The following is a 26,787-nucleotide window of genomic DNA, read 5'->3' as shown; positions in this document are numbered from 1 at the left end:
AGACCGATGAAAGTGTTGCCTAGTGGCTCTCTTTCCCTCCCACACACCACACCAACCACAACACAGACAGCTGCCACTGTCGCAATGAGAAACGTTCATATTCTGAAGAACCGTTTGTTCTCTTAACATTTTCACGTATGTATAGCAAGTCTAGATGTCCTCCCAAAATGTTGATCTGAATATCATATTATAATAAATTAACGACTCTTAATTTATTAAAGAACACGAAAATCCCTATTCCCTACATGAAATACATTTACCATAGACATTCAACAAGTTTGCTTGAAGCTGGTTTGTACAAATCTGATAATACATTCACCTATTAGGCTTATCTTGATTAATAAGAAGTATTATTCAGCTATAGGCATTTTTTTTTACCAAGGCAGTGAATGTGCAGAGTGCATCCTGTATCATGAAATGGGATAGGATGCACTCTGGTGGTCATTTTTGTGTAAAGTAAAAGTTGATGTAGCTTCATAAAATTTGGCCATTACCAATGTATACACATCATTGGGCATTACACCTATGATGGCCCGAAAAAACAAGTGCACAATACGATTCTGCAAAAAAAACTCAACAATAATGTGACAGAGACAGGACACACATTGCAGAAAGGCAACTGTAATTTATTCAAATAAAGAACTGGATGCAATATGAATAGAATAGTTCATTATGAGCTCCCGTTTTGTGAGCTCTGTCATGCTATGACAATTCAATGGTATGTTTACAGTATGTTGGCATGCATTTGGGTAGAGGCCCCAACGTCTCACTACAATGGATGACATTATACCATAGTACATTGTGTGATATGGACAGTAAAGGTAATCCTAGACCTTTCTATAAGATCGGGCACAGATTGTGATGAAACAAAAAGCAAAGATGAAATATATGTATTAATACAAATATCATACAGCATTCTGGGGGTAGAACTTAATTTAACCCTGTAGTCAAACCCAACCTCTTCTTCGATATGTTGTTCTTAGAAGGGAGCACTTTCATGTGGAGGGGTGATAAAATATGGTTTGTGTTTGACATTTTTAACAGTTGAACTTAAACCCATGATGGTGGGTTATATCAGAACATATTTTTTACTATACATTTTGACACAAAGAGAAAAGAGAACACTTCAACTGATGTAGCCTTTTAATTGTGAGCAGGGGCACAACCTTCACTGGGACAAGTCCCACATTCTGAATTTGCATTTTTGTCCCCCCACAGTTTTATCATTAGAATGTGATACAAAACGAGGCAACGGTGCAGTGTGCTGTGCTTTAGGACCATGCGGATGCCTCCGAGCAGTTGGGTAGACCGTTTGGAGTGTTTATCCCTGGATTTTAAAAAAAATGAAAAGTTATGTAACCCCCACTTCTAAAACCAAAGTTGCGCCCCTGATTGTGAATCATGAGTGTGTTTATCCAGAATTAGAATATTTCGATTTTTTGGGGGGGGAGACTGATCTCGTAATATTCATCAGTATCTTATCCATAATTTAAATGTTAGATTCTTTTCAAAAGCCCCCCCCCCCTGAACATTTGACAAGATGGTTAGATCACTATCTCACAAACAGGTACTTTTATACTACAGTTCCTTCAGAAAGTATTCACACCCCTTTACTTTTTCTACATTTTGTTGTGTTACAGATTGAATTTAAAACAGATTAAATTGCGATTTTTGGTCACTGGCCTAAACCCAATAACCCATTATCTCAATGTGGAATTATGTTTTTAAAAATGTTTACAAATACATTTAAAATGAAAAGCTGAAATGTTGAGTCAATAAGTATTCAACCCCTTTGTTAAGGTCATACTGTGTGTAATAATAGTGTTTAACATGATTTTTAATAACTACCTAATCTCTATACCCCACACATACAATTATCTGTAAGGTCACTCAGTCAAGCTGTGAATTTCAAACACAAATTCAACCACAAAGACCAGGGAGATTTTGCAATGCCTTGTAAAGAGCACCTATTGGTAGATGGGTAAAAAAAAAAAAAAAAGCAAACATTGAATATCCCTTTGAGCATGGTGAAGTTATTAATTACACTTTAGATGGTGTATCCATACACCCAGTCACCACAAAGATACAGGTGTCCTTCCTAACTCAGTTGCAGGATGGGAAGGAAATTGCTCAGGGATTTCACCATGAGACCAATGGTGACTTTAAAACAGAGTTTAATGGCTGTGATAGGAGAAAACGGAGGATGGATCAACAACATAGTAGTTACTCCACAATACTAACCTAATTGACAGAGTGAAAAGAAGGAAGCCTGTACAGAATAAAAAACATTCCAAAACATGCATCCTGTTTGCAACAAGGCACTAAAGTTATACTGCAAAACATTTGCAAAGCAATTACATTTTTGCCTTGAATACAGTGTTATGTTTTGGGCAAATACAATACAAAATATTACTGAGTACCACTCTCCATATTTTCAAACATAGTGGTGGCTGCATTATGTTATGGGTATGCTTGTAATCGTTAAGGGCGGGAGTTTTTCAGCATAAAAAAAGAAATGAAATGGAGCTAAGCACAGGCAAAATCCTAGAGGAAAACCTGGTTCAGTCTGCTTTCCACCAGACACAGGGAGATGAATTCACCTTTCAGTAGGTCAATAACCTAAAACACAAGGCCAAATCTACACTGGAGCTGCTTATCAAGAAGACAGTGAATTTTTACAGTTGTGACTTAAACCTGCTTGAAAATCTATGGTAAAACATGAAAATGGTTGTCTAGCAATGATCAACAACAAATACGAAAGAGCTTGAACATTTTTGTAAAGAATAATGGGCCAATATTACAATCCAGGTGTGCAAAGCTTAGATGCTTACCCAGAAAGACTCAGTCATAATCACTGCCAAAGGTGATTCTAACATGCATTGACTGAAGGGTGTGAATACTTATGTTAATGAGCTATTTCTGTACTTCATTTTCAATACATTTGCTTACATTTTGTGTGTAAATGGGTGAGAAAAAAAACTATTTAATTCATTTTTAATTACAGCTGTAACACAACAAAATGTGGAACAAGTCAAGAGGTATGAATACTTTCTGAAGACACTGTAAGTGGTCAGCTATACAGAGACCTCCTCACTCAGATACCATCTAACAACACAGCATACATGACAGGCTGACTGAGAGGGTCCAGCATTGCAACAGAGTGCATAGTAAGTCTTAAAAAACACAACATACAATTCAGTGTTTTCACATACAGCAGTGACATGCAAGAAAATGACACTTTGGTGCTGAAATAATCACTATGTGGAAGCATTCATTGTTGAATTAATGTTGTTTCAATAATATCTTATGGAATCATAAACATCTTCAGTGACTGAAGTGATCTGTACACCAACATTGTCTAACTATATGTAAAAAGGGCGAGGTTAAAAACACATGCCACTAGAGAACTGGGGAGATTATTCAACCGCTTTGGTCTCATCTAAAAATGTAGAAAAAGCGGAGAATTTAAAAAGATTGCACTCTACTGGCAATGTCGAAGTTCTACCATCTCGTTTGTATCTTACCATATCTGATGACATCTTTATCCATGTCAAACTAATTCCAGCATTTCCATAAGAGATATGTCATGCATAGATTGTACAAGAGGTCTGCAGCCGCACTAGGCTTTATGCTTGGTATTAAAATTAATTTGTAAGAGCCAGTAACTGATACAATTTCACAATGACATTGCAATGCACTTGTTTAATAGGGGTTTGTTTCTCTATGAATGCTATTACTTTACAAAATATGATAACCATTTTATTTTTGGTGTTCTGAAAATGAGATCTGTAAATCTATTAGCATATAAAAAGAAACAAACGTGATTTCGATTTCAGCTTCAACACTATCATCCCCTTTGCTAAACACATATATTAGAAACATTTAGTTTCATTAGGTTTTCAAAAGCTCTTTACCAGTTGTAGTAACTGGGAGACATTTTACAATGAATCATTAGTGAGGACTTAATTAATAAAACAAATAGATTGTGCAGCAACAACTAATTCTATTAATGTGCAACTTATGTCGCTTCTACAATGTTTGCATTGAGAAATCAGACACAAATCCATACTATGAATGTAGTAAACCTTTTTCATCTCAATAAACCTCTCCTATACAGGTTTCCACTGAAAACATGAATGTTCCTAAACTGTCCACATTGATGAGTGGTACAGACAACCATAAATAGTCAAGTACTCTGCTCTGCTGAAATGTGGGGGCCAGGAGTCATCCTTTGAAATGTACACCCATCCACAAACACCCCCTCCCTCCCTCCCGCCCTCCCTCCCGCCCCCATACCCCTGCAGTAAACGTGAGAGCCTTTTCAAATGGTGGAGAAACACAGGTACCTAGGCTAACAGACCTGTACATCAGAAGCCTGAGACAGAGCATGCTATGACTAGAAACATGAGCATGCATTACAGACAAGGGGTTAGTGAGTGACAATGAGGGAGCTTCCCCCAGAAGGGTGTCCAGGCTCCAGTCACATCTCTATACAAGTCCTGGAGCTCTTCCAACAGTCCCGTCCACCTAAAAAAAAAAACATTGATGTCCGCCACAAGATAAAGCAGTGAGTGAAGGGTGGGCTTGAGGGCGGACTGCAAGTCGAGTCGTTAGCATGCCCCAACCCTCGCGCTTAAAAACCACACAGCATCAGGAAAGAGCCTCATCTTCTCCCACGAAGGGCAGGTCCATACTTCTCATGCCCTCCATGCTCTCTTGTTTCCTAGGAAACAGATCAGAGGATCAGAATTCAATACAGCCATCAGTGCTAAGTACCTGTGTCAATTCTATCACTGCAGAGATGGTTAGTTAACCTCAGTTTAGCTGGGAAACTCAGTGGAACCATTTACTTGTTACATAACTGGAGAGAGCAAGCAGAGGGAACTTAGCAAGCTGTTAGTTGAACATTCAGGTCAGACACACACAAAACAAAAACATGAAAATAGTTCACTGGTATGTCCTTGGGCGAGGGAGGAGGGTATTGTTGTGCTGCATGCAGAGGAATCAGTAACCCATGTATTTTTATTTTTACCAGATACTTTGGTCAAATTTAATTCAAGGTTTTCACAGGCAAAGTGTTTAGGCTACAATTCTGTAGTGCTTGGCCAAGGATTCAGTCAGGCTGGTTGACCTTGATCATGTTATGAAGTTCATTACAATCAGAGTTTAGACAATGAGATTCTAAGTTGACGGTTTGTGCTCATTGCTGTACAGTACACACTTGGCCAAAAACACCTACATTTGCACTCGGTAGTAGGCAACCCCACTTCATAACAGATACTAGTGCAGTTGGGGATCAGCAACAGGTTCCCAGACATGGCTTCAAGTACCCCTGTGTATTGGCTATAATTATTTAATTGACTCCATGTTAAACTGTTACACAGGAGCACTTGACAAACTAACACCATTCATGCCTATGGACTTAAGTGTGTTTCATATCACTTAAATAGTACTGAGATAGATAGGCAGGCAAGGCCGTGGCAGGCCCATAGTCCTTTACCTTCTTTGGTTACTATGAATGTAGCAGTATCTCACATTGCCCGCTCTCCCTTTGCTGGTGGGCAGGAGAGGGGGGGAGACAGATTAAAAGGCTGCCACAGCAAGTGCCGGCAAGCATATCATTGGTCGCGCAGGGAGAGAAGAAATCTTAACCCTCTATGTGACATCCTACTTCTATTGAATAAGAATAAAAAGGAGCATCATTTTGCAAGATCAGATTAGTTAGGAATGTTGCCCATGTACAAAAAAGTCCCTAGCAGAGCTTCTCCAGAGTTATATGAAGCTACATGACAATTGTTAAAAACCATCAACTGCTTTTTTAGAGTTAGGGGGAATTAATTTTCAATTCCAGTCCATTCAAGAAGTACATTGAAATTCCAATTCTCTTCAATGCTTTTCAGTGAGGAACACTTGGAATTGGAATTTGGTTTACTTCCTGAATAGACAGGATTGAAATGGAATTGCCCCCAACCCTGCTGCTTTTAGAGTTGCAAAATTCTGGTAACTTTCCCCAAATTCCCAGATTTTCCAGAAAAAGCAGAAAATCCAGAATCCTCCAACCATGATTTCTGGAAAAACGGGGAATTTGGGTAAAGTTAACGAAATTTTGCAACCCTAACTGCTTATAAAATACTTTTCATCCACTGACTAGAGAGCAGTGTAAAAGGCCTAAGAGGGGGACTTACGTGAGCATGTGTCCCGGTGCAGACAGACTGGTGATTCTGTCCTCGGTCCTCTGACGGCCCCAGTCAAAGGGGTTCCCAAAGGAGCGCTTCCTCAGCATGGTCCTCACCAGGATCTACAGACACAGACATCAGTGATCTGACCACACAACTCTAAGTTAGAGATCGACCGATTAATCGGAATGGCTGATTAATTAGGGCCGATTTCAAGTTCTCATAACAATCGGTAATCGGTATTTTTGGACACCGATTGTGGCCGGGTTTTTTTTTTTACACCTTTATTTAACTAGACAAGTCAGTTAAGAACACATTCTTATTTTCAATGACGGCCTAGGAACGGTGGGTTAACTGCATTGTTCAGGGGCAGAACGACAGATTTATACGTCAGCTCTGGGATTCGTTTTTGCAACCTTCCGGTTACTAGTCCAACGCTCTAACCACCTGCCTTACATTGCACTCCACGAGGAGCCTGCGTGGCAGGCTGACTACCTGTTACGCGAGGGTAGCAAGAAGCCAAGGTAAGTTGCTAGCTAGCATTAAACTTATCTTATAAAAAAACCAATCAAATCTTAACATAATCACTAGTTAACTACACATGGTTGATGATATTACTAGTTTATCTAGCGTTGCATTTAAATCGATGCGGTGCCTGTTAATTTCTCATCGAATCACAGCCTACTTCGCCATAAAGGTGCTGATTTAAGAAGCGCATTTGTGAAAAAAGCACTGTCGTTGCACCAATGTGTACCTAACCATAAACATCAATGCTTTCTTTAAAATCAATACACAAGTATATATTTTTTAAACCTGCATATTTAGTTAATATTGCCTGCTAACATGAATTTCTTATAACTAGGGAAATTGTGTCACTTCTCTTGCGTTCCGTGCAAGCAGTCAGGGTATATGCAGCAGTTTGGGCCGCCTGGCTCGTTGCGAACTGTGTGAAGTCCATTTATTCCTAACAAAGACCGTAATTAATTTGCCAGAATTGTACATAATTATGACATAACATTGAAGGTTGTACAATGTAACAGCAATATTTAGACTTAGGGATGCCATCCGTTAGATAAAATAAGGAACGGTTCCGTATTTCACTGAAAGAATATTTTTTTTTTTTAAATGATAGCTTCCGGATTCAACCATATTAATGACCAAAGGCTCGTATTTCTGTGTGTTATTATATTATAATTAAGTCTATGATTTGATATAGCAGTCTGACTGGGGGATGGTAGGCAGCAGCAGGCTCGTAAGCATTCATTCAAACAGCACTTTTGTGCGTTTGCCAGCAGCTCTTCGCTGTGCTTCAAGCATTGAGCTGTTTATGACTTCAAGCCGCGCACTAATAGCGTTTCAAACGTCACTCGCTCTGAGACTTGGAGTAGTTGTTCCCCTTGCTCTGCAAGGGCTTTTGTGGAGCGATGGGTAACGATGCTTCGAGGGTGGCTGTTGTCGATGTGTTCCTGGTTCGAGCCCAGGTAGGGGCGAGGAGAGGGACTGTTACACTGGCAATACTAAAGTGCCTATAAGAACATCCAATAGTCAAAAGGTATATGAAATACAAATGGTAGAGAGAGAAATAGTCCTAGAATTCCTATAATAACTACAACCTAAAACTTCTTACCTGGGAATATTGAAGACTCATGTTAAAAGGAACCACCAGTTTTCATATGTTCTCATGTTCTGAGCAAGGAACTTAAACGTTAGCTTTTTTACATGGCACATATTGCACTTTTACTTTCTTCTCCAACACTTTGTTTTTGCATTATTTAAACCAAATTGAACATGTTTCATTATTTATTAGAGGCTAAGTTGATTTTATTGATGTATTATATTAAGTTAAAATAAGTGTTCATTCAGTATTGTTGTAATTGTCATTATTACAAATACATTAAAAAAAAAATTAGAATATATAAAAAAATATATATATTTTTATTATATATCTTTTTTTAAATGTTTTTTTTCCTCTTTAAAAAAAAAAATAATAAAAAAAATTAAAAAAAATAAAAAAAATAATAAAAAAAAAATAAAAAAATTCGGACGATTAATCAGTATCGGCTTTTTTTGGTCATCCAATAATCAGTATCGGCGTTGAAAAATCATAGTCGGTCGACCTCTACTCTGAGTGATATTGTATTGTGTCAGTGGTTTTTTAGGGGGACAACATCAGATTTCAGACTGTATTATGTCCTGGGCTTTTCGAAAGGGCTATACCATAGAGGTAAGAATGAAACACGTCACAGGGTGGCTATGAGCAGATCATTCATTGTCCATAGTCCTACTTTCACTTTTCTTGATTATAGTTCAAACAAAGTATTTTATTAGTTAGATATTTAGCAACACTTCATATCAAGTTGCACTCATGCCATAATTACTCTATAACTTCTTTGGTCACAACCGTTTAATTACCAAACTGTATGACAGTAAGGTAGATGAAATAATCAAAGAGCTGAAAGGAAATTTAACATATTAAACCAATAAATGAACATTCGTAACAAGGTATCTTTTGTGAACTGCAAAGTATGACCTCATGTCCCAGGACAGTAAGAAAGTCCCTGCTGTAAAAGGAGCCTGGGTGTGAGTTCTGAGCCATTAATCCAGTGCTATCATGTTTAATCCAGTGTTAAAGGCAGGGCAGTGTGACCTGTGTGTGTCCTCCTCCCACCACTCACCACAGTGGCCAGACTGGGGATGTGTTTGACAGAGTTCTCCACCTCCTCCTCGGTCACCTCAATCAGCATGCAGCAGTTATCATCCTCCAGAGGGAGGGGTTCCGCTCCGTGCCTCGTCACCCACGGGTGCACCTGGAAGGAGCAGAGAGACAATCTCAACATCATGTAAACACACAAATGTATTCATCCAGAATAAAATAATGGATTTCTGAAACATTGCTTGAGATTACTTACTTCGACACACACACACACACACACACACACACACACACACACACACACACACACACACACACACACACACACACACACACACACACACACACACACACACACACACACACACACACACACACACAAAGAAGCAAACCTTAATCTGTGGTATTGATATCCTGCTCTCTGGATTCTTGTCCAGCATCTTCAGTAGCAGGTCTTTCAGATCGTCAGATATGTCTGCACTGTAGGACCACAACAAGAAGAAGACTTATGCTTATGGTCATCCATTTGGAATGGATCATATTACTCCCAGTAGAGTTGAATGGAGTACTCACTGCTCTGGCAGCTCCACTGGCTGGGTCTTGATCTTCTGATGAAGACTAAGGATGCGTTCATCCATAAAGGGACACTGTTGATGTTAGTAAAATTACAGTCAACTCAGTTGGCAAAAGTGAACATGTTAGGTGAACAATGATGTATCAAAATGTAAACGTTAAACTGTTCAGTATCAGTGTTAAACCTGACCTTGCATTATACGATGTGGATTGTGAGGTTATATGTGCATCACAGTTAAGGAAAGAGGTTAGCGGTTTACCACTCCAAACACGAAACAATAGAGCGTCACTCCCATGGCCCAAATATCCAATGCCTACAAGAAGAAACAGAAATTGACTTAAACCCATATCATTCAATTGTCCCATACGAGTTGCCCTATGGGAATTCCAGAGGAAAATATTTAATTTCCAAAGAGCCCTCCAAGGGGTGACATTCACCTTGCCAGAGAAGTTCTTCCTGGTCTCGGAGAGGGTCTCTGGGGCGAGGAAGGCGGGCGTGCCCACCGTGCTTGTCAGAAGGGCGTCTTCCCCCTCAAACTGGTTACTGACCCCAAAGTCAGCGATCTTAATATGACCGTCCTCCCCAACTAGGAGGTTAGAGGGCTTGATGTCCCGGTGGATGATCCTCTGGTAATGCACTGGAAAACCACAACAACACATGTAACCGGCGTCACTGTGCTGCTAACAGTATCGCTTCCTTCACTGTCCTTGTCCATGGCTCGAACTAGGTACTCTCTGCTCGCAAACACCTGTGAACACCTGCTTGACAGCATACTAACCATTTGCGCCACTGAAAAGGATCTGATTTAATGCCGCAATTAGCAACATTTCAAGCTATGAGTGAATTTCTTTTGTACGATCTCAATCTGTTACACACATGCCTTAGTATAATACATCCTGATGATACAGGTACATAAGGATTCTTACCTTGTCTGTTAGTGAAGGGAGGTTGACTAAGTAGTATAAGGGAGAGAGGTTTTGAGTGCTGCTTCTAGTGCCCATACAGTGCATCTCCCTCCTTCCACATCTCTGTCTGTACTGCTCTGGTAGACTAGAGCTAGTGGTAAGTCTTGGGGTGCGTCCCAAACGGACCAATTTTCCCTATATAGCGCACTACTTTGACCAGAGCTCTGGTCAAAAGAAAATGTAATGTAAAGTCTCTGGTCAAAAGTAGTGCACTGTATAGGGAATAAGGTCCTGTTTGAGTACAATAATGCCTCTAAAAGCCGCTGAGATGATGTGCGTCGGGGAAAGGAGGCAGTGGGCGTCTAAAGAGAGGTAGAGAACAGACAGTTCTGAGATTAGAGAAGAGAACCCACTCACAGAACTCAATCCCCCTGAGCAGATCTTGGAAGTAGAACCGTGCCTGGTCTTCATTCAGCGGCTTGTCCGTGGGCATCTCCTCCATCACAGCCCTACGCAAGTAAATATACCCACAGACAGACAGACACACAGACACACACACACAGAGAGAGCGTTACAGTAGGGCACTGTAAAATCTGCGATGCAGAGAACGCAGACGGAATCATGCTATCCAGACATTAAACAGAATTCAACAATGTTAAAAATTTTTATTGAGTATACTAGAGAATCAACTAAATGTATTGAACATGAAATCAACTAAATGTATTGAACATGAAATCAACTAAATATATTGAACATGAAAACTGGGAAAAACTGAAACCTGGAAAGAGAACCGAATTTTGGGAATCAGGCAAAAAAAGATATATATATTTTATAGGGCCCTATGTCAGTGCTTCAGAGAATGGGCTTGTTCCAGCTTGTAATGATTACAGTAAAAAAATGTTTACTTACCCCTGTTTGACTAGCTCAAACACTGTGAACAGAACAAAGATGCCATCATTACTACAACATCAACAACGCTATTTATAATAGCTTTGGGAAATAATTTAACTTGTGTGTAGGTCTGATTAGGACGTGAGTGGGACGTGTGTGTGCGCATGCGGATTGCCAGGCAGAGAGAGAATCAGGCCAATCTTACCCATGTACAGATGGTCCTCACCAGGGTCATCCAGAACCTGGCAGGAGAAGAAAGCAGGTGAGAGGAACACTACTAGCAGTCTGTGGTAAACACAAGTAAACTTGCAATCACTGACAGGGTCGAGGACAGTGCAGACTACGCAGTCTCAATGATACTGTATTGACAGTACACAAAGAGCTTGAGTTAAGAGGACCAACGCCATCCAAATTGAAGAGCCTCACCTCTACCAGTTTCACTACATTGGGATGGTCCAGCTTTTTCAGGATGGCAATCTCCTGGTAGACCCGTTCCAGGGGTCCTTTGGGCTGAGGGGGGCCTTCAGGGGCTGCTTTGGCGCCGCGGGGGGGCGGTCTCCCTGCAGGTGGACAGGAGCAAAGAGAGTGTAGTGGCCTACTGCAGCAGAATCCCAAAGTAGTGTACTAGCTAGTAGAGCCGGGAGATATGGACAAAAAGTCAAATTGTGATAAATGTAACTACACTGAACCAAAATATAAAACGCAACATGAAACAATTTCAAAGATTTTACAATTACAGTTCATATAACGAAATCAGTCAATTTAAATAAATTCATTAGGCCCTAATTTATGGATTTCACAGATATGCATCAGACACCTTAAAAAAAAGGTGGGGCGTAGATCAGAAAACCAGTCAGTATCTGGTGTGACCACCATTTGCTTCATGCAGCGCGTCACATCTTCGCATAGACTTGATCAGGCTGTTGATTGTGGCCTGTGTAATGTTGTACCACTCTTCAATGGCTGTGTGAAGTTGCTGCATATTGTCGGGAACTGAAACACACTGTCATACACGTCGATCCAGGGCATCCCAAACGGGCTCAATGGGTGACATGTCTGGTGAGTATGCAGGTCTTGGAAGAACTGGGCCATTTTCAGCTTCCAGGAATTGTGTACAAATCCTTGCGACTTGGGCCGTGCATTATAACGCTGAAACATGAGGGGATGGCAGCGGATGAATGGCACGACAATGGGCCTCAGGATCTCGTCACACTATCTACGTGCATTCAAATAGCCATAGATAAAATGCAATTGTGTTTGTTGTCCGTATCTTATGCCTGCCCATAGCATAACCCCACCGCCATCATGGGGTACTTTGTTCACAAAGTTCACATCAGCAAACCGCTTGCCCACACGATGCCATACATGTTGTCTGCCATCTGCCCGGTACAGCTGAAACTGGGATTAATCTGTAAAGAGCACACTTCTCCAGCGTGCCAGTAGCCATCAAAGGTGAGCATTTGCCCAGTAAAGTCAGTTTACGACGCTGATCTGCAGTCAGGTCAAGAACCTGGTGAGGACAATGTACACACAGATGAGTTTCCCTGAGAAGGTTTCTGACAGTTTGTGCTAGGGTCGTTGGTCTCAGACGATCCCACAGGTGAAGAAGCCGGATGTGGAGGTCCTGGGCTGGCATGGTTACCCATGGTCTGCGGTTGTGAGGCCGGTTGGATGTACTGCCAAATTCTCTAAAACTACGTTGGAGGTGGCTTATGGTACCTCTTTGTGCATACTGCACTATAGGCTATATTATTCACCATTTGAGGACGTGGGAACTCAAATGCTAACTCTACATATGATATTGTTGCTATATAGCCATGTAGGCTAATTAATGAATCTATCAGTAAATGTAGGCTAATGTCCTACAAAAACTTTCCAGCGCTAGGCCTAGGCTACTTGATGTACAACAAGATCTCATGGTTTTACCAATTTGGCTTCCGATTCTGATGTTTATCCACCTTTCTCCAAACGTTACATTTCTAAGTTGCTTAAACGTCAAATTTCGAAGTGTTATTGACACCCTGGGTTGCACCTGCTGCTCTGCATCTTTCCAGGCAGATACTTTCAAAGCAGGAATCAACATAATGCATAGGTTTTAGAACAATGTACATGAACGTTGTGTAGTAAAATCACAGAAAATTACTCACGTACGGAAAATGCTTCGGTAAGAGGAAGGCAATGTCGGTAATTTTGCGTTAATCGTCCAAGCACTAGGCTATGTACTCCCTGATGGATTGACTATCTGCCCTAGGCTCTGTACTTACGTGGGAAACCTGCCTGCCTCATCAGCCTCTTCTTGGACAGCACTTTCATTGCCTGGAGGAGGGGAGGAGAGAGAAGGAGAGGGAGGGAGGGAGGAGAGAAGTCTGATATCAAAGTATGGAGAGAGGTACAGTAAAAAGGAGTGTAGTTAAATGCGTCTCTGGATAGAGGAAGGAGTAGATGTGAAACATTACCCTACTTTTACACAATACAAGAAACACATTACAGAATTACAGAACAACCAATTGCCTCTGTTATGCTTCACATACTGTCACACCTCATAGCGATAGGGTTATCATGATAACAGTATCGCGATACTACAATACCGGGTTTTACATGACAAAAAGGTAAACACAAAGCAGACTAAACTTTTTGGTCCTTTAAAAAAAAAAAAAATACTGTATGTAACATATTGTGTAATATAGCTTGGAAAATAAACATGTGATCTGCGTGACAACATAAGGTTGCTTGTTTCTAACATTAGGGCTGTTTTCCTCAAGACAATTTGGTCCGCTTCATGTTTTGTTTCTTTGCCATGATACCTCTGAGTATGGCGATAATGGTATCGTGACAACACTTCATAGCGATCAGTCCTAATGATGACAGTGCGAGAGAGTGTGTGTGTGTGTGCATGGTGGCCAGCAGGACTCACATAGTAGGTGTTGTCGTCTTCATTGTAGGCCAGCTTGACAACACCATATGAGCCCTTGTCAGAGAACAGGAGAACAGTTAGAGTGTGAAATTCAGCAGCTGTCAATCATCCACACAAATAAAAACTACAAACACGGATGCACGCACACACAGAATAGCTATCCCAAGTTGACCCATCGGAAATGTATGTGGCTCAGTTGGTAGAGCATGGTGTGTGCAACGCCAGCATGGTGTGTGCAACGCCAGCATGGTGTGTGCAACGCCAGGGTTGTGGGTTCGATTCCCACGGGAGGCCAGCACAAAAAAAAATGCATGAAATTAAATTAAATGTATGCATTCACTACTGTAAGTCGCTCTGGATAAGAGTGTCTGCTAAATTACTAAAATGTAAAATGTATGGACTGAGTACTCAATGAGGAGCAGCTTCAAAATCAACAGTCCAATTCAAATCTACCCACCCACAGCTTAGATTTGTGCAACACAATCTAGTTTGTCTATCAAGCTTCTCTACCCACACACATATACAGAGCTTAGTCAAATTAGTTGGAAAGTCTATTCCTTCACACACACGTGCAGGTCCCAGCTGGGAGAACAGATTGGGGCTACAGCAGGAAGCCCATCCCAGACTAGAGATGAGGTGATAGCAGGACACAACTCTCTCCAACTTCATCCTGACAGGCTCCCATTGTCTACTACTCCACACAGAACAGAACAGACCCACTCAGTGCCATGCACACTACTCAAGGAGAGGACAGAAGACTAGGGCTATTTATACCAGCCTCTCATCCTCCTCTAACTCTCCCTGGGCTATGGATTTTCAGGGAATTTGAAATGAGGACAAGGCTGGCAAGGAGAACTGAGAATGATGGCAACTGCCCCCTTAATGATCCTCCATATTTTTAACATGCAGTGGGAAATAGATAGAGGAATGGGGACTTCTTCAAAATAAAATCAAAACGGAAAGAAATGGGGACTCTTATTCCAAAAGCCACTAAGATCAGTTTGCAGTTCTCCCAGGGTCAGCTCGATGAGTTGAAACAGGAGAACGGCAAGATGACAGTAATCTGAAAGTCATTGAGAGAGGACATCAGTTCTGTGTGTGAATCCATGATAAAAATGACAGATAATCTGATTTATCTCGAGGGACAATCAAGGCAGAACAACATGGTTGTGGACGGAATTGCAGAATCTCCACGAGACCTGGAGGGCGTCGGAGGACAAAGTGAGGGAAATGATCTCTGAGAAATTGAAGATGGACCACAGGACGTTTAAGGTGGAGCGCGCCCACAGGACTGGAAAACATACCACCGGCCAAGGTGAAAGCCCAGGCTGATAGTGGTCAAGTTCCTGAGGTTCAAGGACAAGGTAGCTGTTCTGGAAAGAGCCAAGAACTTGAAAGGAATGCATATCTTCCTCAATGACTATCCTGAAGCTGAGCACCAGAAGAGGAAAGAACTGATCCCAGCCATGAAAGCTGCCAGAGCGCATGGGGACATTGCTTACATCCGCTACGACAGGCTCATTGTCCACCCTCCCTCCCAGAAGCCTGGAAGGGATGAGAGAGCCAAGCCTATGGGTTCGTAGCTTCAACCCCGCAGCACGTGCACGCACCCACCCACACACACACACACACAGAGATTAATGGACTTCTGAATGTATATTTTTTCTCTTGCTTTGCTTGCTCTTTTCAGTATTATGTCTATATCTGATAAGCTACCCAGGAAAGGGCTGAAAATAGCCCATATTAATATATGTAGCCTTAGAAATAAGGTTCATCAAATTAATAACTTGCTAACATCAGATAACATTCATATATTAGCCATTTCTGAGACTCACTTGTATAATTTATTTGATGATACAGCAGTAGCAATACAAGGATATAACATTTATAGAAGAGACAGAAATGCTTATGGGGGAGGTGTTGCTGTGTATACATACATACATACATACATACATACATACATACATACATACATACATATTCAGAGCCATATCCATGTAATACTTAGAGAAGATCTTATGTCAAGTGGTATTGAAGTGTTGTGGTTGCAGGTTCACTTGGCACATCTAAAGCCTTTTCTTTTGGGGTGTTGCTATAGGTCACCAAGTGCTAACAGTCAGTATCTAAATAATATGTGGGAAATTCTTGATACTGTACAGTATGTGATGTAAACAGAGAGGTCTACTTTCTTGGGGGCCTGAATATTGACTGGTTTTTCATCAAGCTGTCCGCTCAAGAGGAAGCTTCTTACTGTAACCAGTGCCTGTAATCTGGTTCAGGTTACTAATCAACCTACCAGGGTGTTCACAAACACTACAGGAACAAGATCATCCACACGTATCGATCACATGTTTACTATTACTGTAGAACTTTGTTCTAAAGCTGTATCCGTACCCATTGGATGCAGTGATCACAATATAGTGGCTAAATCCAGGAAAGCCAAAGTTCCAACAGCTGGGCCTAAAATAGTATATACGAGATCATACAAAAGATTTTGCTGTGATTCTTATATGGATGATGTTAAAAATATTTGTATATAAAGAATGATGGAAAAAAACTTTAGTACTTTAAATGAAATTATGGGCAGAAAGACAAATTCAACTCCATCTTTCATTGAATCAGATGGCTTATTCATCACAAAATGTTTTGATGTTGCCAATTATTTTAATGATTATTTCATTGGCAAAGTGGGCCAACTTAGGCAGGAAATGCCAACAACGAACAGTGAGCAACTGTATTCATGCATAAAAAAAATTCAAGAAAAGCATTGCAAGATTTAGTTTTGTAAAGTTAGTATGGGAGAGGCAGAAAAATGATTGTTATCGATCAATAATGACAAACCTCCTGGCATTGACAACTTAGATGGAAAGCTACTGAAGATGGTAGCTGACTCTATAGCCAATCCTATCTGTCATATCTTTAATCTGAGTCTAGAGGAATGTCTTTGTCCTCAGGCCTGGAGAGAAGCCAAAGTAACTCCGTTCCCCAAGAGCGGTAAAGCGGCCTTTACTGGTTCTAATAGCAGACCTATAAGCTTGCTGCCAGCTCTTAGCAAACTGTTGGAAAAAATTGTGTTTGACCAAATACAATGTTATATCACTGTAAACAAATTAACAACAGACTTTTAACATGCTTATAGAGAAGGGCACTCAACATGTACTGCACTGACACAAATGACTGATGCTTGGTTGAAAGAAATTGATAGTAAGAAGATTGTGGGAGATGTATTGTTAGATTTCAGTGCAGCCTTTGATACTATTGACCATAACCTGTTGTTGAAAAAACATGTGTGTTACGGCTTTTCAACCTCTGCCATATTGTGGCTTCAGAGCAAATCTATCTAATGGAACTCAAAGGGTTTTCTTTAATGGAAGCTTCTCTAATGTCAAATATGTAAAGTGTGGTGTACCGCAGGGCACATCTCTAGGCCCTCTACTCATTTCTATTTTTACCAATGACTTGCCACTGGCATTAAACAAAGCATGTGTGTCCATGTATGCTGATGATTCAACCATATACGCATCAGCAACCACAGCTAACGAAGTCACTGAAACCCTTAACAAAGAGTTGCAGTCTGTTTTGGAATGGGTGGCCAGTAATACATTGGTCCTGAACATCTCTAAAACTAAGAGCATTGTATTTTGTACAAATCATTCCTTAAATTCTAGACCTCAGCTGAATCTGGTAATGAATTGTGTGGCTGTTGAACAAGTTGAGGAGACTAAATTACTTGGTGTTACCTTAGATTGTAAACTGTCATGGTCAAAACATATAGATTCAATGGTTGTAAAGATGGGGAGAGGTCTGGCCATAATAAAGAGATGCTCTGCTTTTTTGACACCACACTCCAAAAACCATGTTCTGCAGGCTCTAGTTTTGTCTAATCTTGATTATTGTCCAGTCATGTGGTCCAGTGCTACAAGGAAATACCTAGTTAAGCTGCAGCTGGCCCAGAACAGAGGCACGTTTTGCTCTTAATTGTAATCAGAGGGCTGATATAAATACTATGCATGCCAGTCTCTCTTGGATAAGAGTTGAGGAGAGAGTGACTGCATCACTTCTTTTTATAAGAAACATTAATGTGTTGAAAATCCCAAATTGTTTGCATAGTCAACTTACACACAGATCTGACACACACACTTATCCCACCAGAGATGCCACCAGGGGTCTTTTCACAGTTCCCAAATCCAGAACAAATTCAAGAAAGCGTACAGTATTATATAGAGCCCTTATTGCATGGAATTTCATTCCATCTCATATTACTCAAATAAACAAAAAACATGGTTTCAAAAAACAGATAAAGCAACACCTCGCGGCACAACGCCTCTCCCCTATTTGACCTAGATAGTTTTTGTGTGTATGCATTGATATGTAGGCTGTGTGTGCCATTTTTTTTTTATTTTTTTTTTATGTAGTTCTGTCCTTGAGGTGTTCTTGTCTATTGATGTTCTGTATTATGTCATTCTGTATTATGTTTCATGTTTTGCGTGGACCCCAGGAAGAGTAGCTACTGCTTTTACAATAGCTAATGGGGATCCTAATAAAATACAAAAAAAGACCAATACCAACAGATAGTCTGTTGGTTCCGTGAGTATACAGCATATTGCACTTTCACTTTAAATGTGTAGCTTCAGTATGGCAATTTTAATGAATTCTATTGTGTAGTTTCTGCGTTTTCATGTTTTATGTACCGTCTTTTTAAGCACATGACCAAATGAATTTCCCCCTGGTGGTATAATAAAGTTTATCTGAATCTGAAGTGCTTTGAAGAGCAACGACAGTACCTTTCCGATTTCATCTTTGAGCTTGTACTGGTTGAGCTGCACACAGTCCTTTGAGAGAGTGAGAAAAAAAAGAAAATTGGCTGACTAATGCATTTTTCTTGGTCTGCAACAATCATCACATTAAGTATAGCATTAGCAGAACCAACAATCCATGTAAAAGCAATGTGCTTACCAACACAACCTTCATTATGGATAACCTTGGAAAACAAACTACCAAAAGTCAGCATGACTAAACATTCAAAATTGAAGTCTGTACAAACCATCAGTAATGGGATCTGCTAGTTTATATCCAGTCAAGTGTAGAAGTGTTCAATGAGCAGGGTAACAACCTAGCTAGAGACCATAGAGTGCTATTTGGGACACAGCCCATCTCTACATGGGGTCTACTGGACTATGCTTCTGAGATCTAATGGGGAGTGAGCTAGCATCTAATGAGACCATGGACCTTACCTTCACATAGACTCAACCTTTATATCAGTATGCTGCTTCATTTACCACTGGGGACAAATGCACATGTTCAGCTGATGTGTGTTCATAGAATTTGGCTAACACAAAAATTGTGTTTTTATTAAAAACACCAAGTGGGAGGGTAAAAGGCCGTAGCCTACCTGCAGGTCAGTGATGGAGACGCGGTGAGACTCCACGGTGGGCCTACGGGGCAGCCGGGGGGAGGAGTGGGGCGAGGTGATGGGCGAGTAGGGCAGCGAGGGGTAGATGAAGCGGCCGTTGAGCCCTGGGGAGCTGCAGGGAGACGAGGCCGTCTGGGAGCGCTCCTGCAGGGACAGCTTCCTGTCCGACAGGTTTAGTCTTCCCCGGTGCTCCTGGGGAATGGGGAACAGGGCCACGGGGCGGCCCACAGCGTGGGACAGCTGGCCGCAGGAGGGGGTTCTGAAGAGGGGTGCGCCGGTCTCGGAGCTGTCCATGTCCTCCACCTCCTCACCCCCCTTGGGCTCGTACTCGGTCACCACGATGAGGGACTCCATGTAGTCTGGGACAGGGTGGGGGTGAGGGTTCATTGTTGGGGCAGGGCCGCTGCAGAGCAGGGGCTGTGTGTGAGTGTGTGTGGGCAGAGGGGCATGGCCACAGGGCGACGGGGGCTCAGCAGAGGGCCAGGAGGAAACACACGGAAACATGACGTAGACTGTCCCCAGAGCCTATTGGCCGCTGCTCCATCAGTGGTCTACCTCAGAACAGCAGACAGCTAAGAGAAAACACACAATAAAATGATATTTCACCTTTCAACACAGAGAACTTGAAGGATGAAAAAAACAATGTCTGACATTTAGGCTATCAGTTACAACACAGGTCTGTAGACAGACATAGAGCCTAGGTCCTGACCTTGTTCATGGGCAAAATAGCAAGATGAGCCAGACCCCCCTGGAACTCCAACCTGCAACAACTTTTTAGCTCTTTCAACTCAAAATTAGTTGAGGTGCCAACAAACAAATCCTAGTAAAATTATGCTAACACAGAGCAAGTTCATAACTTGAGAACCAATCAACCTACAGCTGTATGAACTTAGGCTAGGCTACGACGTTACTAGCATACAGTTTCTCCATGTGCTAACAACTCCAAATATGGCTGGAATCAGAAACAACATCTCTGAACAGTTGGACTCATTGAAGCCTCCATAAGGGGTTTGGTTATCTATTCTAGCCAACCAAGGTTGTTTACCTCTATCTCAAGTACCCCCCCCCCCCCCCCCAATCTTAGCCATTATGTGTTCTGATGTTGACTCTGCCTTTCAGGGGTGTGGGAGCTGAGTGTGCCACATAGATAAAGAAAATCAAAGCAGCCAGAATAAGATAAACACTCGTCCCCAAGTCAAGATCACAATGAGGAAAATGTGTGAGGGAAGAGAAGCCCCCTCCAGGTGGCCCCCTTTCTCCTATCCATCCCTCTCTCTTTACCACCAGTCTTGGAGTAGATTTATTTTGCTCTCTCCTTGACTCTTTTTCAACACTCTTTCACATTTTCTCTATTCATAAAACTCCCTCAATCTGAGGACAACACCACTCACACAGGGCCATCTGTAGCAGAGGAGTATTCTCAACATCATTAACAGATCAACCCTGTCACTGATCTATAGCCCGAGACCAGATAAGCCCCTGTGAATGGCAAGAGGAGTCTCCTCTCTCAAGCAGACTATAGCTGATGTAACTACTGTAATATTTATGCAGTGGACTCAATGGGATTGACGGCTAAACATCTGGGAACCCATTAGCCCTATTTCAAATATACTTGACCAAACAGTTGTTGCAAGCAAACACTTGGCAAGTTTGATATCATGATGTGTACTTAGTGCCTATGACTTATCGATATGGTCTGTTGACAATTGAATGGGAAGTAATTTGCATTAAATGTCAACGTTATTCTGCAAGCCCACAATTCAGTACCCAGGTGGCTCATTCTGAGGAAGATGCTTATAACCTGTACATGCACACACCAACAGACAAAACAGAGAACCATGCAAGGTTCACATTCACAACAGCAAACGTTACTGCTGTACAGGATATGTTACATAGCTAACGTTATAGTTAATAGCTAATGGCTGGTTTGCTAACCCTAAAAGAAGATTACAATTTAAAATAGTTTAGCTATTGTTTAGGCTATTTATTGCTAAATAAGGTCATGTTTTAGCTAAATGCTTATTTATAAAAGCGATATTAAAACGTTACATTTTCAATACACCTTGACAGATTTCCCACGTATCGTTGTATTTGGTTGTAGAGCTAGCCAACTTAGTTAGCTTCACCAGACAGAAATATGTTGGGGAAAAAGCGGCGCTCGCGCTTCACAAAAACAATCCTTCGACCCCTAACGTGATGGGTGGTAGAAATACTTACTAGCTAATCGTCGCACAAAACTTACCTTGTCATAAAGTGCAACTGTCAACTAACGTTAATGGTGTTCCGCGCGCTAGCCACTTGAGGTATGAAGTATCGCTGATGTTGCCGGTTAGCTACATAGAGAAACAAAACGGGGGTATCGTTGTGATAGTTAGCAAAAATCCTGACGGACCAATGCAGTTGGGCAGACACCGTGTGGCCGGTGGGTGAAATGCTGTGGGGTGATGGACCCTCTCAAACAAACGGTTGTATTATTTCCTCCTGAAGATTCACAAAAGAAAATAGCTTTTCGGAGCATAACTGAAACAAACTTGCCATGGAATTGCCCTTTCTTGGCATAGGAGAATATAGCCTTGATGATTTCTGGCTCCACCGTGTGGTACAAAAACGATACACACTACATGACCAAAAGTATGTAGACAACTGCTGGTCGAACATTTAGTGGAAACCCATTTCATGAAACTCCCGATGAAGTTATTGTACCGACGTTACTTTGAGGCAGTTTGTTACTCGGTAGTGAGTGTTGCAACCGAGGACAACTGATTTGTACACTGCTTCAGCACTCGCGTTCTGTGAGCGTGTGTGGCCTACCACTTCGTGGCTGAGCAGTTGCTGCTCCAAGACGTTTCCACCTCACAATAACAGTTAACTGGCACAGCTCGTTGAAAGTCACCGAGCTCTTCGGTAAGGCCAATTCCACTGCCAATGATTGTCTAAGGAGATTGCATGGCTGTGTTCAATTCTATAAACCTGTCATTAACAGGTGGCGCTGAAATAGCCAAATCCACTCATTTGAAGGGGTGTCCACATACTTGTGTATGTGTGTAATATATAACATATCTGATCCCCTGTTGATTTTGTTTGCCCACTGACAAAGAAAGGATCAGTCTATAATTTTTATGTTAGGTTTATTTGAACAGTGAGAAACAGAATAACAAAAATAGAGAAAAACGCATGTCAAAAATGTTATAAATTGATTTGCATTTTAATGAGGGAAATAAGTATTTGACCCCCTCTCAATCAGAAAGATTTCTGGCTCCCAGGTGTCTTCTATACAGGTAACGAGCTGAGATTAGGAGCACACTCTTAAAGGGAGTGCTCCTAACTGCAGCTTGTTACCTGTATAAAAGACAACTGTCCACAGAAGCAATCAATCAGATTCCAAACTCTCCACTATGGCCAAGACCAAAGAGCTCTCCCAGGATGTCAGGGACAAGATTGTAGACCCACACAAGGCTGGAATGGGCTACAAGACCATCGCCAAGCAGCTTGGTGAGAAGGTGACAACATTTGGTGCGATTATTCGCAAATGGAAGAAACACAAAAGAAATGTCAATATCCCTCGGCTTGGGGCTCCATGCAAGATCTCACCTCGTGGAGTTGCAATGATCATGAGAACGGTGAGGAATCAGCCCAGAACTACACGGGAGGATCTTGTCAATGATCTCAAGGCAGCTGGGACCATAGTCACCAAGAAAACAATTGGTAACACACTACACCGTGAAGGACTGAAATCCTGCAGCGCCCGCAAGGTCCCCCTGCTCAAGAAAGCACATATACATGCCCGTCTGAAGTTTGCCAATGAACATGTGAATGATTCAGAGGCCAACTGGTGAAAGTGTTGTGGTCAGATTTACATTTGTCATTTAGCAGACGCTCTTATCCAGAGCGACTTACAGTAGTGAATGCATACATTTCATACATTTTTTTTCTCTGTACTGGTCCCCCGTGGGAATCGAATCCACAACCCTGGCGTTGCAAACACCATGCTCTACCAACTGAGCCACACGGCCACAGATGAGAGCAAAATGGAGCTCTTTGGCATCAACTCAACGTGTTTGGAGGAGGAATGCTGCCTATGACCCCAAAAACACCATCTCCACCGTCAAACGTGGAGGTGGAAACATTATGCTTTGGGGGTGTTTTTCTGCTAAGGGGACAGGACAACTTCACCGCATCATTTGACGGGGCCATGTACTGTCAAATCTTGGGTGTGAACCTCCTTCCCTCAGCCAGGGCATTGAAAATGGGTCGTGGATGGGTATTCCAGCATGACAATGACCCAAAACAAACGACCAAGGCAACAAAGGAGTGGCTCAAGAAGAAGCACATTAAGGTCCTGGAGTGGCCTAGCCAGTCTCCAGACCTTAATCCCATAGAAAATCTGTGGAGGGAGCTGAAGGTTCGAGTTGCCAAACATCAGCCTCGAAACCTTAATGACTTGGAGAAGATCTACAAAGAGGAGTGGGACAAAATCCCTCCTGAGATGTGTGCAAACCTGGTGGCCAACAAGTACTAAGTCATGTTTTGCAGAGGGGTCAAAAACGTATTAACCTCATTAAAATGCAAATCAATTTGTAACATTTGACATGTTTTGGATTTTTTGTTGTTATTGTCTCTCACTGTTCATATAAACCTACCATTGAAATTATAGAGTGATCATTTCTTTAAGTGGGCAAACATACAAAATCAGCAGGGGATCATACTTTTCCCCCCCCACTGTACACACACGTAATTTTACAACCCAGATAGCTAGGTAAAGGGTGGTGAAATATGAAAGTTCCTCAAAGTAATTGCATGTCACAGCCATTAAGGGTCATATCACAATCACCCAATAAGAGACCAAAAGGCACCTCAAATAGAAGTTAGCAGACAGGGGAAGTGACTATTTATTACAAATATACATTAATATATAAAAAAAATTACAATGTCAAAAACATGTGTCCGTCTTGCAAAATGTAAATGTCTGGCTAAAGGAAAAAAGTATTCTCTTAAGAAAAAAATATTAAAAACACTACCATGCAATCTTTAACCATTGCAGATACTATCGCCTCTTCTGGAAAATGGTTCCTCTTCCAATTCCTCCGCCACGACCCCGTCCTCTTGCAGCCACTGCAGAAAAGACAGTTAAATAAGAACAGAAGTTACCAGATGTATAGCAACAAAAAAAAAAATATATATATATATAAAAATTAGTTACTACTCATAGTCGAGTGAAAATTTGTGTTATTCGCCCTCAATCATTTTCCATAGTGGTATATGTAGAAGCAGTAGCACTCACCCTGGGCTTTGAGAATGGCTGCCTTCCCCCTTCCTGCTCCTGTGCCCTGGTTCTTGTTTTTCATGCTCTTTAACATAGGAGCATTCTTTAACATGTCCGGTAAAATCAGGAAGCGAATCTTGCTGCCCCGGATGTAGACCTGCTCTAGTTGGGCTACACGGCCATCCCGATGAGTCACAGTGATATTGGACATCTAAAAGTTAGAGATAAGAGTTGATATACTTCCTACACACAATTCTGTAAAAAGGACAAACAAATCCCTCCCTTACATGATAATAAATTAAAAAAAACTATAGTCTGAACCCTAAAGGCAGCCAGATGACACACCTGGCAGTTCATGTTGTCCTCAGCCTCAATGAGCTTGCCTCTGTACACTTCACCAGTGTTGGTCTCACAGGTCACAATGTGACCCTCTGCTTCATGCAGAATCTTGATGGGCACGCCGATGGACATATTTGCAGAGGTCCTGTAGAAACAACGAGACCAGGTTTAGATTGACAGTGTCTCCAGAGATAGAAAACAATTTGTACCTTATTACGGGGCGGCTTGTAGCCTAGTGGTTTGAGCGTTGGGCCAGTAACCGAAAGGTTGCTGGATCGAATCCTCGAGCAGACAAGGTAAAAATCAATCATTCTGCCCCTGAACAAGGCAGTTAGCCCTCTGTTCCCCAGTATGTCATCATTGTAAATAAGAATGTGTTCCTAACTGACTTGCCTAGTTAAGTTTTTTTTAAGCTATAATTAACAAGGTATAAAGAGGCAAACTAAAGCATTTTATTTCAGCGTGAGGGGTTAGATTATAGCCTACCATAAATAAAGTGCACCCCTGGTCAGCCTAAGTCCTGCTGTTTGCCCTACCCCCCACTCTTCCATACACTACCACACTTTTTTACTTGGAACCCTGACTCTTTCAATGTCTGGTCTTCAGTCCATGCACTCACTTGGCTGACCCAGATCAACACTGGTCTTCATAGTTGCTAATGGATATGCCTGGTTTGACTTAGTCTTGGACTATTGTTCTTTAAACTAGGTGGGTCACAGTAATCAGAACTCTACTTGGCCAATCAGAGGATGTCTTCTTATCTATGGAGTTCAGTTTCTTTGTCACCTCTGCTTGCTGGTTTAGGCCTGGGTTACAATTGTATTAACGTTGTGATTCAGCCTGCGCATAGCCTTCAAGGTGGCCTAAATTGAAAACAAACATGTTCAATTCTACTGGAAAGTGAGTATCAAGGTTAATCGTTACCTCCACAATTGAGCCAGGTAAATAAGAAAAATGTTAAATTCAAAACATTGTCACATACACCGGATAGGCGCTGTGAAATGTGTTGTTTTACAGCCATCGTAGTTACGGCGCCCTTGGAGCAAATGCAGGTTAAGTGTCTTGCACAAGGACACATCGACAGAATTTTCACTTTGTAGGCTCGGGTATTTGAACTATCGACCTTTCGTCACTGTGTTAACCGCCATGCTACCTGCCTCCCAAACATATTTAAACTGCAAAATGTAGTTAGCTAGGTAGCTACATAGCTAGCTTACTCAACTGGGGATCTCTACTTTAGCAAACTAGCAAGGATGGGTGTGTTGGTTTAGGCTCGCTGGATAGTAGAAGCAATCTAGCAACTTGCTTCAAATGTAGCATTGTTTTTACCTTTATTTAAAGTTGTTCTTTGTTGATTTCCGCGGTCTTCCAACTTTCAAGCTTCTGCAACGTGCGACCAATGAATCAGCGGCGAGGGTATTTCGTGCTTTTTACGACTACCCAGAATGCAACTGGAGAAAGGAAGAACTTCCGGTTAAAGCATAAAGCGATGCCTCATGTGACTTGTTGTCTTCCTCGATATATTATTATAGATCTTAGGTTTGCTAAAGAAGTTTAGGCGCCCCACTTTTTTAGATGGAGACGACCCCATTGTAAAATGAACGTGTTTAGATAAATTAAACATACAGACAATCTGACAGGCCATTTCCTTTCATTTCC

At 41.6% G+C, this 26,787-nt stretch overlaps 2 protein-coding genes across 4 annotated transcripts; both read right to left on the bottom strand.

Moving 5' to 3' along the window:
• Window positions 1-4,318: 4,318 nt before the first annotated feature.
• Window positions 4,319-22,351, bottom strand: LOC106566234 (calcium/calmodulin-dependent protein kinase kinase 2). 3 transcript variants are annotated; one of them, XM_014134123.3, is made up of 17 exons: window positions 21,769-22,351; window positions 19,506-20,098; window positions 18,898-18,945; window positions 14,114-14,167; window positions 13,464-13,515; window positions 11,626-11,759; window positions 11,405-11,441; window positions 11,218-11,239; window positions 10,726-10,817; window positions 9,841-10,040; window positions 9,663-9,716; window positions 9,403-9,476; window positions 9,222-9,309; window positions 8,852-8,983; window positions 6,186-6,298; window positions 5,501-5,554; window positions 4,319-4,723 (listed from the first exon to the last, which is right to left on the bottom strand). In XM_014134123.3, exons 2-17 carry the CDS (start codon window positions 20,028-20,030, stop codon window positions 4,651-4,653), a joined length of 1,752 nt encoding a protein of 583 aa, XP_013989598.3. In that variant the 5' UTR covers window positions 20,031-20,098; window positions 21,769-22,351; the 3' UTR covers window positions 4,319-4,650. The 3 variants fall into 3 exon arrangements, with proteins under 3 accessions (XP_013989598.3, XP_082811536.1, XP_082811538.1); XM_082955410.1 differs by lacking the exon at window positions 21,769-22,351 and adding an exon at window positions 21,576-21,676; XM_082955412.1 differs by lacking the exon at window positions 5,501-5,554 and having other exon boundaries at window positions 21,769-22,349.
• A 2,034-nt stretch (window positions 22,352-24,385) lies between these two features.
• On the bottom strand, window positions 24,386-26,583 carry LOC123744697 (small nuclear ribonucleoprotein Sm D3). Its single transcript, XM_045724285.2, has 4 exons — window positions 26,458-26,583; window positions 25,135-25,273; window positions 24,808-25,000; window positions 24,386-24,638 (listed from the first exon to the last, which is right to left on the bottom strand). Exons 2-4 carry the CDS (start codon window positions 25,258-25,260, stop codon window positions 24,571-24,573), a joined length of 387 nt encoding a protein of 128 aa, XP_045580241.1. The 5' UTR covers window positions 25,261-25,273; window positions 26,458-26,583; the 3' UTR covers window positions 24,386-24,570.
• Between the last annotated feature and the right edge of the window lie 204 nt (window positions 26,584-26,787).

The sequence above is a fragment of the Salmo salar genome, chromosome 01, assembly GCF_965601325.2.
Source record: "Salmo salar chromosome 01, fSalSal1, whole genome shotgun sequence".
NCBI classification, from domain to species: domain Eukaryota; kingdom Metazoa; phylum Chordata; class Actinopteri; order Salmoniformes; family Salmonidae; genus Salmo; species Salmo salar.
Note: the sequence above shows the minus strand (reverse complement) of the source record. Positions and strands in the feature narration are given on the sequence as shown.

What these genes read in the sequence shown, in the direction of transcription:
- LOC106566234 (XM_014134123.3), bottom strand. Translation starts at nt 20,030, where the DNA reads ATGTTTCCGTGTGTTTCCTCCTGGCCCTCTGCTGAGCCCCCGTCGCCC. An exon ending in AAGACGACAACACCTACTAT is followed by an intron (nt 13,516 to 14,113) that starts GTGAGTCCTGCT and finishes CCCCTCCTCCAG; the next exon opens with GCAATGAAAGTGCTGTCCAA. An exon ending in TATCAATACCACAGATTAAG is followed by an intron (nt 8,984 to 9,221) that starts GTTTGCTTCTTT and finishes TGCTCCTTCCAG; the next exon opens with GTGCACCCGTGGGTGACGAG.
- LOC123744697 (XM_045724285.2), bottom strand. Translation starts at nt 25,260, where the DNA reads ATGTCCATCGGCGTGCCCATCAAGATTCTGCATGAAGCAGAGGGTCAC. An exon ending in AGGACAACATGAACTGCCAG is followed by an intron (nt 25,001 to 25,134) that starts GTGTGTCATCTG and finishes TCTAACTTTTAG; the next exon opens with ATGTCCAATATCACTGTGAC. An exon ending in AGCCATTCTCAAAGCCCAGG is followed by an intron (nt 24,639 to 24,807) that starts GTGAGTGCTACT and finishes TCTTTTCTGCAG; the next exon opens with TGGCTGCAAGAGGACGGGGT.